Consider the following 13,806-nt stretch of genomic DNA (forward strand, 5'->3'; position numbering starts at 1 on the left):
TGCTCTCTGGAGGGTTAAATGGACGTGATTGGTGGGGATGCGTTCGCTGCCGACTCATCAGGTGGCAGGGTGGGGTGGGAAACCCTGACATCTTCAAAAATCCTGCCCCAGGAGCGATTCTTTTCATTTGAGGATTTTTCGGGGAACAAATGTGACAAGAACATAAGAACCAGGAGCAAGAATAAGCAATTCAGGCCTTCAAGCCTACTCCGCCATTCAATATGATCATGGCTGAACCAATCTTGGCCTCAACTCCACTTTCTTGCCGATCTCCACAACCCTTCAACCCCAACAAGTGAAACCCTGCATCGGAAAACTTGCACAGTTTGCTTAACTTGCCATCATGATCAGAGCAGCCAACACTTTCATTCGTGTACCTGAAGGAGAAAACAGAAATAAGTGCAGCAGAGGCAAGAAACTTGAAGGGAGATCTTGGCCAGACATTTCCATCATTCAAATAAAAGGCCTGTAAAATTACACACTGGCTCATAATAGAATAGAATCACAGAATCCCTACACTGCAGAAGGAAGCCACTCAGCCCAGCGCGTCTGCACTGACCCTGTGAAAGAGAACCTTACCTAGACCAACTCCCGTGCCCTATCCCTGTAACCTGCACATCCCTGGCCACAAAGGGCAATTTATATAATTTATTACACTTCACCCAGTTGCAGAGACACTTGTGAAGAAGGAAAGATGCAAGTTAACTTGATTGTTCCGATCTGTTACCTTTACTCTCCCCGGCAAGGGTAAATCTACCTTTTGAATTTATTTCCAGATTAAAATCTCAAGTAAAATAAAATCTGAAGAGTTTAATCAGCGATACTAACTAACAATTTGGCCCTAAAGTAAAACAATACAGGAATTTTTAGACTAAACAAAATTGTCTCCGGAAAAAATATACACCGTATGTTATAACAGATCTCTTATTAAGAACTTATTAAGATTCTTAAGATTAACACACTCAGAAAATGTAAAGAATCCTATAATTCAGAATTCTATAAGATTTATAGTGTTCATGAGGTCACAGGCTGAGACTACAACCTTTTTAATGTGACTGTATAAGTTACGGGGGGGGGGGGGGTAATTTAAACAGCACTAATTTCTCCTCCCACCACCTGTCTATAAACAAAAGGATGTTTTTGATTTCTTTGCCTCTCTCTATAGACGGTGTTGTATTTCCCAATCCTGCCATTTTGGTGCGATCCAATTTTCTATAAGCCGGCAGCAAACTCGAAATAAATCAACCCCTTGAGTTAATTCTATTTGCACATACTCAAAAAAGGAAACAGGGTTCGCAATGTACCTCCCGTGATTTCCTTGTCTAATTGAAAGTCAAAGTGTGTACTGGCTCAAAACAGAAAATGCTGGCCAATCGCAGCAGGTCTGACAGCACCTGTGGAGAGAAAAGGGAGCTGAAAAATGAAATGAAAATCCCTTATTGTCACAAGTCGGCTTCCAATGAATTTACTGTGAAAAGCCCCTAGTCGCCACATTCCGGCGCCTGTTCGGGGAGGCTGGTACGGGAATTGAACCCGCGCTGCTGGCCTGCCTTGGTCTGCTTTAAAAGCCAGCGATTTAGCCCTGTGCTAAACCAGCTCACGTTTCGAGTCTGGGTGACTCTTTGTCAAAGCTGTGTACTGGCTCTCGTGACACAAATTTGCAATAAAAGTGAGTAAACCTGGCATCCTAGTGTGTTAACTTTTAAAAATAAAGCCAGCATTGTTTGAAATGTCCTAACAGTAAGAATCTTTTAAATATGGAATGCATACCTTTAAGATTAGTCATACATTTCACCTTGCTAGAATGCATTCCAAACCATCCTCCACACCCTGATGATGGTGCCCTGCCAGCATTTAGAATAAAAGGCAAGGTGAAAATGGCACCCTGTCTTTTAAGCTGAAAGTACAAAATAAGCTTTTCCACCCATTATACCCGTCCTCAAGCCAGACAAGATGTTTTGAATTTGCGGAGATTATAAATTAACAGTCAATTGAGCGACCAAATTGGACCGGTACCCCATACCCAAGATTGAGAACCTGTACACTAAACTTGCTTGGGGTTTGAAATGCTCCAAACTGGACATGAACCATGCTTACTTGCAACTGGAGTTAGTTGCGGCATTGTGACAGTGCATTACTATCAACATGCACAAAGCCTTGTATGAGTACTCTTGGTTACCATTTGGCGTTTCATCACGCGCAATTTTCCAACGCACCATGGAACATTGTTTCAGGGAATTCCCAAAGTTCCCATTTATTTAGATGATGTCCTGATTACTGGTTCCTCAGGCGAGGAACACTTAGCCAACTTGGAAGTAGTGCTCAATAGATTCTCAAACGCTGGTGTGCACTTGAAAAGGGAAAAATGTATGATCCAGGCCAACAAGGTGACCTATTTGGAGTACAGGGTTGGCGCAAAAGAGTAGCACCCAGTGGAAGAGAAGATAAAAACCATCAGAGAAGTGCCCGCCCCTACAACACTACGCAGAAGACCATTAGATATAGGAGCAGAATGAGGCCACTCGGATCACCGAGTCTGCTCCGCCATGCAATTATGGCTGATATTTTACTCATCTCCATTCTCCTGCCTTCTCCCCATAACCCTTGATCCCTTTATTAATCAAGAACCTATCTATCTCTGACTTAAAGACACTATGACTCAAAGACACTCCACAGCCTTCAGCGGCAAAGAGTTCAACAGATTCACCACCCTCTGACTGAAGAAATTCATCCTCATCTCTTTTTGAAAGGATCGTCCCTTTAGTCTGAGATTGTGTCCTCTGGTTCTAGTTCTTCCTACAAGTGGAAACATCCTCTCCACGACCACTCTATCCATGCCTCGCAGTATCCTGTAAGTTGAAGTCCTTCTTGGGATAATTAACTATTACAGTAGATTCCTTCCGAAGCTGCCCACCCTGTTAGTGCCATTGCATGCTTTAGAATTTACATTGCAGTGTGAGGCCATTCGGCTCATCGAGTCTGCACCGGCCCTTGGAAGGAGCATCCCACTTAAGCCCCACACCTCCACCCTATCCCCGTAACCTAGTCTAACCTTTTTGGACACTAAGGGCATTTAGCACGGCCAATTCACCTAACCCGCACATCTTTGAACTGTGGGAGGAAACCGGAGCACCCGGAGAAAACCCATGCAGACACGGGGAGAACATGCAGATTTTGCACAGACAGTGACCCAAGCCGGGAATCGAACCTGGGGCCCTGGAGCTGTGAAGCAACAGTGTTAATCATTGTGCTACCGTGCTGCCCTCTTTGTTGAAGACACACCAAAAATGGTTTTGGAAATCATCCCAGGTGGAGGCCTTCAATCAAGTGAAACAGCGCCTTCAGTTCACTGGGTTATTGATTGATTTTGACCTTCGAAAATAAATTGTCCTCACCTGTGACGCGTCTCCTTATGGGATTGGAGCCATTCTTTCTCATCAATGGCCCAATGGATCAGGCAGGCCTATCGCTCACGTATCCTGAACCCTCTGAGGCAGAGAAAGGGTACTCTGAGATTCAAAATCGGCGTTGGCAGTCGTGTTCAGCATTAAGAAATTCCACCAATATGTCTATGGACAGTATTTCACATTGGTGAAGGATCACACACATTGCCTCTGCCTGAATACAACGCCAGGTGTTGCTACTGTCAGCCTATGAATATACTGTGGAGCATCAGCCTGGTGCCCAGATATGTCACGTCGATGCCTTCAGCCGTCTCCTGTTAGCCCAAAATTCCAAGTCTCCACTGGTGCCTGAGGAAGTCGTGATGACTTTAAACTTCCAAGAGATGCTCCCATGTGTCCACAACCCAATTCGGGTCTTAGACTCAAAAAGACCATATCCTGTCAAAAATGAAGCATTTGATTTTGAATGGTGTTTTCTCTAATACTGTTTCGGAAACATTAAAGAGCTATTTGACGAGGAGACATGAGTTGAGCTATGAGGATGGTGCGCTCCTGTGGGGTTCGTGTGTCATTATTCCAGGCCCCAGTAGACAGCTGTTATTGGAGGAGTTGCATAATGCCCATCTGGGCATATCTAAATCGAAGATCTCGGCATGGAACTATGTGTGGTGGCCTGGCATCGATGCCGACATTACTACCGCGATCGACCAGTGTCAAGAACAGCGGAACTTGTCCCCGCCCCTCTGCACCCTTGGGAATAAGGCCTTGGGTGAGGGTACACATCGACTTTGTGGGGCCTTTCATGGGGACCATGTTCCTTTTGTTGGTAGACACCCATTCAAAATGGATGGACGTATACCAGATGTTCACTTCATCGTTTGTGAGTGCCGAGCGGTTACAGACTAGTGTTTTTGCCAGTGTTTTTGTGTTCATGGTGTTTCCCAAGAGCCTTGTTTCGGACAATGGCACCGCGTTTGCCAGTATGGCATTCCAGCAGTTTGCCTTTTAATGGGCACATAAAATCAGCATCCGTCGTTGAACATGTTGGCGGAGTATGCTGTGCAGACCTTCAAAGCCAGAATGAGGAACCAGTCGCCGGACTCATTGGCGACCACGGTTTCACATTTTTTTTGTTGTTGTATAGGATTACTCCCCATTCCATGATAGGAGGTGCTGACGGACCAACGTTTGGGGAACAGACTGAGCCTGATCTTCCTGAATTTGGCAGGGAGGGTGCCATCCAGGCAAGATCTCCAAAAAAGGCACCATGACTCATCGAGGGCCTAGAGAGCATTTGAAATAATTGACCCAATTTTCATAAGGAACTCTGGAAATGAAGCTCACTGGGTCTCGGGGGTTTGTTGAGCCCAAGACAGGATGAGGTACAAATCCAGGATAAGATCCTATGGAAACATTTGGATAATTAAGAAGAAAAGAGCTTCACTGGAAGCAGTAGCCGCTTCAACATCCAACCTACCCATGGTTAGTACCGATCATGGGCTCTAAGTGGCCGAAGGAGTCATCATAAATCCGGAACCTGTGGTCATTTGGCAAGGGGAGCGACGGCCAAGGAGCCACTAATACCCTCAGACGAAATTGGAGAGTCCAGCCCAAGCTCCTGAGGGAGAACGCTTCATCACTCCCAATGCAAGTGGAGCCCCCCTGAGAGACTGGGCTATTGAGACCAAGATTTCCAGTACCAGGGGGAGGTGCTAATGGACCTGAGGGGGGATGGATGTTGCGGTGAACTTTGGGGGTCATGTGACCTTCCTGACCCAGGCCTCTGTAAACCTTTGGAGGCCACGTGACGCCCGGCATGGCCCCCTTCAGGGCAAAGCATGTGTGATTGCAGCAGGCTGGAGGGCCTTTAAAACCTGCAGCTTAGATCTAGTCTGAGAGAAAAGCTGGAGTCACTGGCTGGTATTTTAATGTTCCTGGATACTTATGTTCCAGCTGTTAACACTTTGGAGGTTGGGCAGTGGTGGGAAAGAAAGCCCTTGTCAGGACCATTCGAGCAGATGGGGGAAACTTATCCCTGGCCATGGACAGGCGCACAATCAGTTATGGTCAAGTGGAGTTCCTGCAGTGACCACAGGCTAGCATTGAGGGACTGTTTTCAGGACAATGACAAGAAATGTACTTGCCTCAGATTTGGGAGAAGGAGCTGTGTGACTCAACAGATTTTGATTCCAGGCTTGGGAGGAGCACAGACTGCTAGTAATGTGAAGAATGGCATCTTGCTCGACCAGAATGAGTCACCCATTTCCTGCTGGTTAACTGTATACTGTCTTCTGACAATTATTAGAAAATTAGTTGCGACACAGTCATCACAGCAATGATTACACTCATGTTTTCACCTACGTATCCTTGAAACGTTTTGTGTTCTGGATCTCTAGGTGCTGGTTAAATTGAGGCCATGTCGTCTTGCTTGAGGTGGGGGGGTGGGGGGTTTAAAGACCCAATGATACTGTTTCTTTTTTTTGGGGGGGGGGGTTAAAAATTCCAGCATCTTTATATACAGACATTAAGAAACACGCAGACATCAGGTCATAAGGGAATGATGGCCTGATTCATCCACATGGACACTGACCCCTCACTGTCACTAACCTTCACCTTCACTGACCCTCAATGATACTGTTTCAACGAAGATCAAGCGAGCTCTCTCCAGTGTCCTGGTCAATATCTATCCCTCAACCAATCTTCCAAAAACATTGCTGTTTCTGAAAGTTTGTTATGTGCATATTGGCTGCCGCACTTCCTACACTGCAACAATAAATACACTTCAAAAGTTCTTAATTGTGTGTGAGTGTTTCAGAATGTCCTGGGGTGGACGCCCTGAGGTGGCAAAAGTCTTTGTCTTAATTTTCATGACTTTGATTTAGTTTTCTCTCCTCTTTCTATTGAAAATCTGCTTCCCCTGCAGGCAGTGCCTTGGGCTGTTGACTACAATTCAGGCACTATTATAAATACATGTTATCATCTTCCATGTGTCAGCATTGGAAAGAAGTCATTTCCGAACTTTGCCCTTCATTTTGTGACCACTATGAGATGGAGAAGCATATGCCATGCACTGGAATTTCAGATATTCATGCTTTTGGGGGGGGGGGGGCGGGGTTCTCTCGAATAGGAAGGGCGGCACAGTAGCACAGTGGTTAGCTCTGTTGCTTCACAGCGCCATGGTCCCAGGTTCAATTCCTGCTTGGGTCACTGTCTGTGCGGAGTCTGCACTTTCTCCCCGTGTCTGCGTGGGTTTCCCCTGGGTGCTCTGGTTTCCTCCCACAAGTCCTGAAAGACGTGCTGTTAGGTGAATTGGACATTCTGAATTCTCCCTCAGTGTACCCGAACAGGCGCCGGAATGTGGCGACTAGGGTTTTTTCACAGTAATTTTATTGCAGTGTTAATGTAAGCCTCCTTGTGACAATAATAAATATTATTATTAAGATGAAATTGCTATAATTTTACTCACTTCAATTTTGAAACGTGTTTTTCTCTCCTTTTCTTTGCAGGCCTTCTCATGTGAAGCCAAGTGTAAGTATCCTATTTTGGAAATAGTATTTTATAGTAAGACCACCTCTGTTGGCATCATTGCCATACCAGTGATCTAGCTGTGAATTATATGCTGTCCTTTAATGTTTAGCTTGATTAACAGTCTCCAAAAATATATTAAAATTTTTAAGCCTCCATTTTCCAACAGTGGCAAAAATGGGACCAGCCCACATCACAAACTCTCCCACGCTGTCATCTCGAAGGGCAATTGCTGTTGAATTTAACAATCAGAGTCCCTGTCCCTAATTTACATAGGCTACTGTCACATGACTATGAACTCCAATTGGAACATAATTGGCTACAGAATGTAAAATCTGGAGAGGTTACGGGCTTGATTCTTCCACCCCGCCCGCCACAAGATTGTCACGGGCGAGACCGGGACAATGGAAAAGTCCATAGACCTCCGGAAGGATTCTCCAGTCGCTGGGCAGGCACGGATGGAGAATCCCGCCCAACTTCTTTGGCTGATTCGTTTTACTACAACACCAATGATCTTGGCTCTCCAACTTTCACAGTCCTTGATGGGAGTGTGGTAACCACTGTTACTGTATTATATATATTGTGGTAACCACTGTTACTATATTATATATATTGTGGTAAACCACTGTTACTGTATTGTATATATTGTGGTAAACCACAGTTACTGTATTGTATATATTGTTTGTTGTCTCTGCTGGCTCCGCCTGTGGCTCCTCCCCTCAGGCTCTGTATAAAGGTGGCCGACCTCTGGCCCTGCCCCAGTTCAGGATCAGTTGCCAGCAGGTTCTCGTTTAGCTTATTAAAGCCACAGTTTCGTTCCACAACTCGTCTTTGTTATAATTGATGGCACATCAGGGAGCCAACATTTTTCACCTGTTGTTCTTAAATTGTCACTGTATTTCCTCCTTTGTCTCCCCCATATTCTGCTTCCCTGTCACTGCCACGCATTCTAGTTTCTCTCTCCTAAGTGTGCACTCAAGGAACTGTATCTTGCTGATCAAGTTCCTCTCGTGTGTCTTTCCTGAAAACCTCCTCTTCAACCGAACGAAAGCGAAATACAGTGGCTGCTGGACATCTGAAAAACAAACAGAAAGTACTGCCCCCCCCCCCCCCCCAACACCACCATCACCGTTCAGGTACCAGGCTCTCAGAGTGCATTGGCGACCATCAACGTCCATTGGTTTGGCCCATGATTATGCTTGGCAAAATACCGCAGTGGTTTGGCGCTGCCTTCTGGCAGTCTTACCACCTGCCACCGGGCGTATTGAAAGGATTAACAGGTGGGTAAATCTATTTGGCCATGCTATGAATGCAGCTTTCAAGGCAGGTCTGATACTCTGTTCCTCTGTGGTGAGAGGTCCCTCTGCCAGACCTGCTGAATATTTCCGGCACTTTCTGTTTTTATTCTCTGATGTCTTAATTAATCCTCATCATACTTTGCAGAAACCCCTGGGTCTTGCTCGCCAGCTGGAGAGAAGGCAGGAACCGCGAGTCACCTCCTTTTGAGAAAGGCTCAGAGGAATTGAATGCTTAACGCAAACTTAACTGGCCAATGATGGGCCTTTCCTGGGACTAAGGACACCAGGGTTGGGGGTGGGGGTTAGAAATCCCAACCCCTGAGCTGTCCATTGCCAGCAGGAGCGACGGCTGGTGTCGTCAACATACGCGGAGTTTCCTGGGATCACTGAGGGAGCCAGGCCATAGTTGAGTGAGGGCAGGGATGCCCCTCAGTTACCAAATTATCATCAGGAGAGGGCATTAAATGGGGCGGCACAGTGGTTAGCAATGCTGCCTTAAGATGCCGAGGACCCGGGTTCGATCCCGGCACCGGGTCAGTATCCGTGCGGAGTTTGCAAATTCTCCCTGTGTCTGCCTAGGTTTGACCCCCACAACCCAAAGATGTGTATGGTAGATGAATTGGCCACGCTAAATTGCTCCTTAATTGGGGAAAAAAAGAATTGGGTACTCTAAAAAAAAAATTTTTTAAGAGAGGACAGTAAATTCTGCCTCACATCCTTGTTGCCTTTAATTTATCTTCCATTTTCGGCGGGGGGGGGGGGGGGGGACACACCTCGTACATGCAGCATTTCTGAAACATGCACCCAGACATGACATGCTGTCAATCTTACTTAAGATGGTGAAGTACCATGGAATCTACTTTCTTGAATTCTCTCTGTGGTTTCAAAGTTCGTACTATAGATTATGGGGCAGGTATGCTGTTGTCCCTGCTGTTGCAACATTTCATGTTTGAGCTTTAACGTTATCACTTCACCCACGCCAGCAGTTATTCCGCCTTTGCCCAGCGACCCTTGTACCTTCTATTCTATCCGCCATGTAATTACCATGCTGAGCTGTTCAATAAATCTTATCAACAGATAACTGTGAACAAAATAATGAAGCGAACACACTGCTCCTGACTAACTTAACAACTTCCACCATACTCTACTGTGACGAAAACGAGTCTTGCACCCCATGTATTCGTGTCCAGCTGACTATAACAATGGAAGGTAAGAGTGAGGAAAACTGAAGAACTAAATATTAATAATGTCAAACTGCCCAAACATTCAGGAATTTCAAGACTGCAATCATTCAGAAACTGCAGTGATTTCCACTGACATTGAATATCTAAGGAAGTGTTTTTAGTGGACACAGTGCCTAGCGTTGCGTTCAGATATAAATCCCTATTGCTTCTTCAGATACATAAATGAATTTGAAACTATATATTTATACTATGCATGCAAATATTTATTAAACGCGTAGCAAAAGGGTAGTTGGTTAAAGGTTTGTTTTCCTTGTGCTCAGTAAAAATTGGCCACTGCTGAGAGCTGTATTCCGTTAGCAATCACTTGCCAATCTTAGCAATGGCGAGCCTTAGCAAAAGGTTTTACTGTACTTATAGGCCACTTTAATATCCTTGCTGTCTCCTGCAGTCTGAGGCCAGTTATAGATAAAATTAAGCACTTGTTTTTAGAAAGCAGCCAGCAAGACTCACAGGTGAAAATTTGAACTCCGCCTGCTTGCTATAAATAGGGCAGTATTCCAGCACAAATATACAACAGAAACAGGCCATTCGGTCCGTACCAGTGTTTATGTTCAATTACAAACCCCCTCCTCCCCATCTTCACCTGACCTCATCAAAGGTCCTACTTTATTTCCCTCACTTGTTTATCTAACTCTCCATAAAGTGCATCTGTTCTAATCACCTCAAGTGCTTGTTGTTGTTCTCTTCTTTTTCCCGAGTATAAATATATTTGTTTCCACAGCTAGTTTTACCTGGAACAAGTTGCTTGCCTATTGCCCGAGGCGATAATCGTCACTGTGCATTATGACTGACCAGGAATGTCTCTTGCTCTTGCTGCCAGCCACTGACGTGTTGGAAGGTTGACACTAAACCTGTTTGGCCTTGCTATTAACGCGCCTTCCGTGGCTATCAAATTCTGGGGCGGGACTCGAACCAAGAGCTTGCTGGCTCAGAGACCGGGTCGCTACCCACCTCGCCACAAGACCACCTCCGAGATAAAATCACTGTGGGCCATAAAGCGCCCCATTCCCACCTTGTGCTTTCCTTGGGAAGACCATGCATCTACCTGAATCATTACTCAATACAATATGGAATCCAGAATTCAGCTTTGGGCTGATAACATAGAACCATGTTTTACAGCACAGAAAGAGGCCCTTCTGCACATCGTGTGTGCGCAGGCCATCAAACACATACCTATTCTAATTCCATTTACAGCAGTTGGTCCATAGCCACATCTGCTGTAGCATTTCAAGTGCTCATCAAAATGCTTCTTGAATGTTGTGAGGGTTCCTACCCCTGCCACCCTTTCAGCCAGTAAGTTCCAGATTCCCACCACCCTCTGTGTATCCATTTTGCTGCAGTTTTTCTGGTGCAAAACCAATTTCTCAGTCGCTGTTGAGCATGTGCAGCACAGGTGTAATACCCCTCATGTGACCAGGGGGTGGGAATGCTTGTCTTCCCCGTGCTCCTTGCGGAGTACAAGTTTCCCCCACTAGGGGCGGGGTATCTTAATTACCCAGAATATATGAGGTCGGCCAGTAAGGCACCAACCAGAGAGAAACCCAGTAGGAATCTCCCGGGTAGCATATATATCACTCGTGTAAATAAAACTTTGTTCTTACTTTACCCAGTGAGGAAGCCCCGTGTCCTTATTAAAACAGTTCCTGCTGAATTTGGCACCATTAGGCCCTGAATTAAAAATCTCCCTGTTGTTTATTGAGCATGCACGGTCAAACCTGAAATTTGGTCCCCCACAATTATGGGCTCGACAGGGAACAGTGTGCCCCCCCCCCCCCCCCCCCCCGAATTTCTACCTAGCTGAAGAAATATCACAGTAGTAATGCCTAGTGAATGTAGCATTGCCAGGGTATGGCAGTGAGCACTCTTGTCTCAGGGTTCAAACCCCATTCTACGCTAACGGTTCAGTGTGGTGTTGAGGTGACTGCTCAGATGGGAATAACAGACCCTCTTCCAAGGGAAAGATGTTACCCTGGTCAGCCTGGCCAGTTTTCCCGTCTCAAAAGCAATACCAAGAAAATAAGAGCTTAACTGGTCATTCAGAACGACAATTGTCCCTGAAACCAGAAGGGAAGGGGGGAGAATAGAAAAGCAATAGTTGTAGGAGATTCAATGGTTAGGGGAATAGATAGGAGATTCTGTGGTCGCGAGCGAGACTCCCGGAAGGTATGTTGCCTCCCGGGTGCCAGGGCCAGGGATGTCTCGGATCGTGTCTTCAGGATCCTTAAGGGGGAGGGGGAGCAGCCAGAAGTCGTGGTGCACATTGGTACCAACGACATAGGTAGGAAAAGGGGTGTGGAGGTAATAAACAAGTTTAGGGAGTTAGGCTGGAAGTTGAAAGCCAGGACAGACAGAGTTGTCATCTCTGGTTTGTTGCCGGTGCCACGTGATAGCGAGGCTAGGAATAGAGAGAGAGTGCAGTTGAACACGTGGCTGCAGGAATGGTGTAGGAGGGAGGGCTTCAGGTATTTGGATAATTGGAGCGCATTCTGGGGAAGGTGGGACCTGTACAAGCAGGACGGGTTGCACCTGAACCAGAGGGGCACTAATATCCTGGGAGGGAGGTTTGCTAGTACTCTTCGGGAGGGTTTGAACTAATTTGGCAGGGGAATGGGAACCGGATTTGTAGTCCAGCAACTAAGGTAGCCGATATTCCGGACGCCAAAGCTTGTAATGAGGCAGTGGGGAAGGGAACACTGACACAGGAGAGTATTTGCAGGCACGGAGATGGGTTGAAGTGTGTATACTTCAACGCAAGAAGCATCAGGAATAAGGTGGGTGAACTTAAGGCATGGATCGGTACTTGGGACTACGATGTGGTGGCCATCACGGAAACTTGGATAAAAGAGGGGCAGAAATGGTTGTTGGAGGTCCCTGGTTATAGATGTTTCAATAAGATTAGGGAGGGTGGTAAAAGAGGTGGGGGGGTGGCATTATTAATTAGAGATAGTATAACAGCTGCAGAAAGGCAGTTTGAGGAGTATCACCCTATTGAGGTAGTATGGGTTGAAGTCAGAAATAGGAAAGGAGCAGTCACCTTGTTAGGAGTTTTCTATAGGCCCCCCAATAGTAGCAGAGATGTGGAGGAACAGATTGGGAAACAGATTTTGGAAAGGTGCAGAAGTCATAGGGTAGTAGTCATGGGCGACTTTAACTTCCCAAATATTGAGTGGAAACTCTTTAGATCAAATAGTTTGGATGGGGTGGTGTTTGTGCAGTGTGTCCAGGAAGCTTTTCTAACACAGTATGTAGATTGTCCAACCAGAGGAGGGGCAATATTGGATTTAGTACTGGGTAATGAACCAGGGCAAGTGATAGATTTGTTAGTGGGGGAGCATTTTGGAGATAGTGACCACAATTCTGTGACTTTCACTTTAGTAATGGAGAGGGATAGGTACGTGCAACAGGGCAAGGTTTACAATTGGGGGAAGGGTAAATACGATGTTGTCAGACAAGAATTGAAGTGCATAAGTTGGGAACATAGGCTGGCAGGGAAGGACACAAGTGAAATGTGGAACTTGTTCAAGGAACAGGTGCTACGTGTCCTTGATATGTATGTCCCTGTCAGGCAGGGAAGAGATGGTCGAGTGAGGGAACCATGGTTGACAAGAGAGGTTGAATGTCTTGTTAAGAGGAAAAAGGTGACTTATGTAAGGCTGAGGAAACAAGGTTCAGACAGGGCATTGGAGGGATACAAGATAGCCAGGAGGGAACTGAAGAAAGGGTTTAGGAGAGCTAAGAGAGGGCATGAACAATCTTTGGCGGGTAGGATCAAGGAAAACCCCAAGGCCTTTTACACATATGTGAGAAATATGAGAATGACTAGAGCGAGGGTAGGTCCGATCAAGGACGGTAGCGGGAGATTGTGTATTGAGTCTGAAGAGATAGGAGAGGTCTTGAATGAGTACTTTTCTTCTGTATTTACAAATGAGAGGGGCGATATTGTTGGAGAGGACAGTGTGAAACAGATTGGTAAGCTCGAGGAAATACTTGTTAGGAAGGAAGATGTGTTGGGCATTTTGAAAAACTTGAGGATAGACAAGTCCCCCGGGCCTGACGGGATATATCCAAGGATTCTATGGGAAGCAAGAGATGAAATTGCAGAGCCGTTGGCAATTATCTTTTCGTCCTCACTGTCAACAGGGGTGGTACCAGGGGATTGGAGAGTGGCGAATGTCGTGCCCCTGTTCAAAAAAGGAACTAGGGATAACCCTGGGAATTACAGGCCAGTTAGTCTTACTTCGGTGGTAGGCAAAGTAATGGAAAGGGTACTGAAGGATAGGATTTCTGAGCATCTGGAAAGACACTGCTTGATTAGGGATAGTCAGCACGGATTTG

At 46.0% G+C, this 13,806-nt stretch overlaps 1 protein-coding gene across 1 annotated transcript in view; it reads left to right on the top strand.

The window, feature by feature from the left end:
- The window catches only part of LOC140388499 (interleukin-17 receptor C-like), a 121,609-nt gene that overhangs the window by 30,063 nt on the left and 77,740 nt on the right, over nt 1-13,806 (top strand). Inside the window, exons 2-3 of the mRNA XM_072472788.1 lie at nt 6,911-6,932; nt 9,305-9,436. Of these exons, the coding sequence (XP_072328889.1) occupies nt 6,911-6,932; nt 9,305-9,436 (154 nt within the window). The remainder of the gene's footprint in view (nt 1-6,910; nt 6,933-9,304; nt 9,437-13,806) is intronic.

The sequence above is a fragment of the Scyliorhinus torazame genome, chromosome 13 (assembly GCF_047496885.1).
Source record: "Scyliorhinus torazame isolate Kashiwa2021f chromosome 13, sScyTor2.1, whole genome shotgun sequence".
Taxonomy (NCBI): Eukaryota; Metazoa; Chordata; class Chondrichthyes; order Carcharhiniformes; family Scyliorhinidae; genus Scyliorhinus; species Scyliorhinus torazame.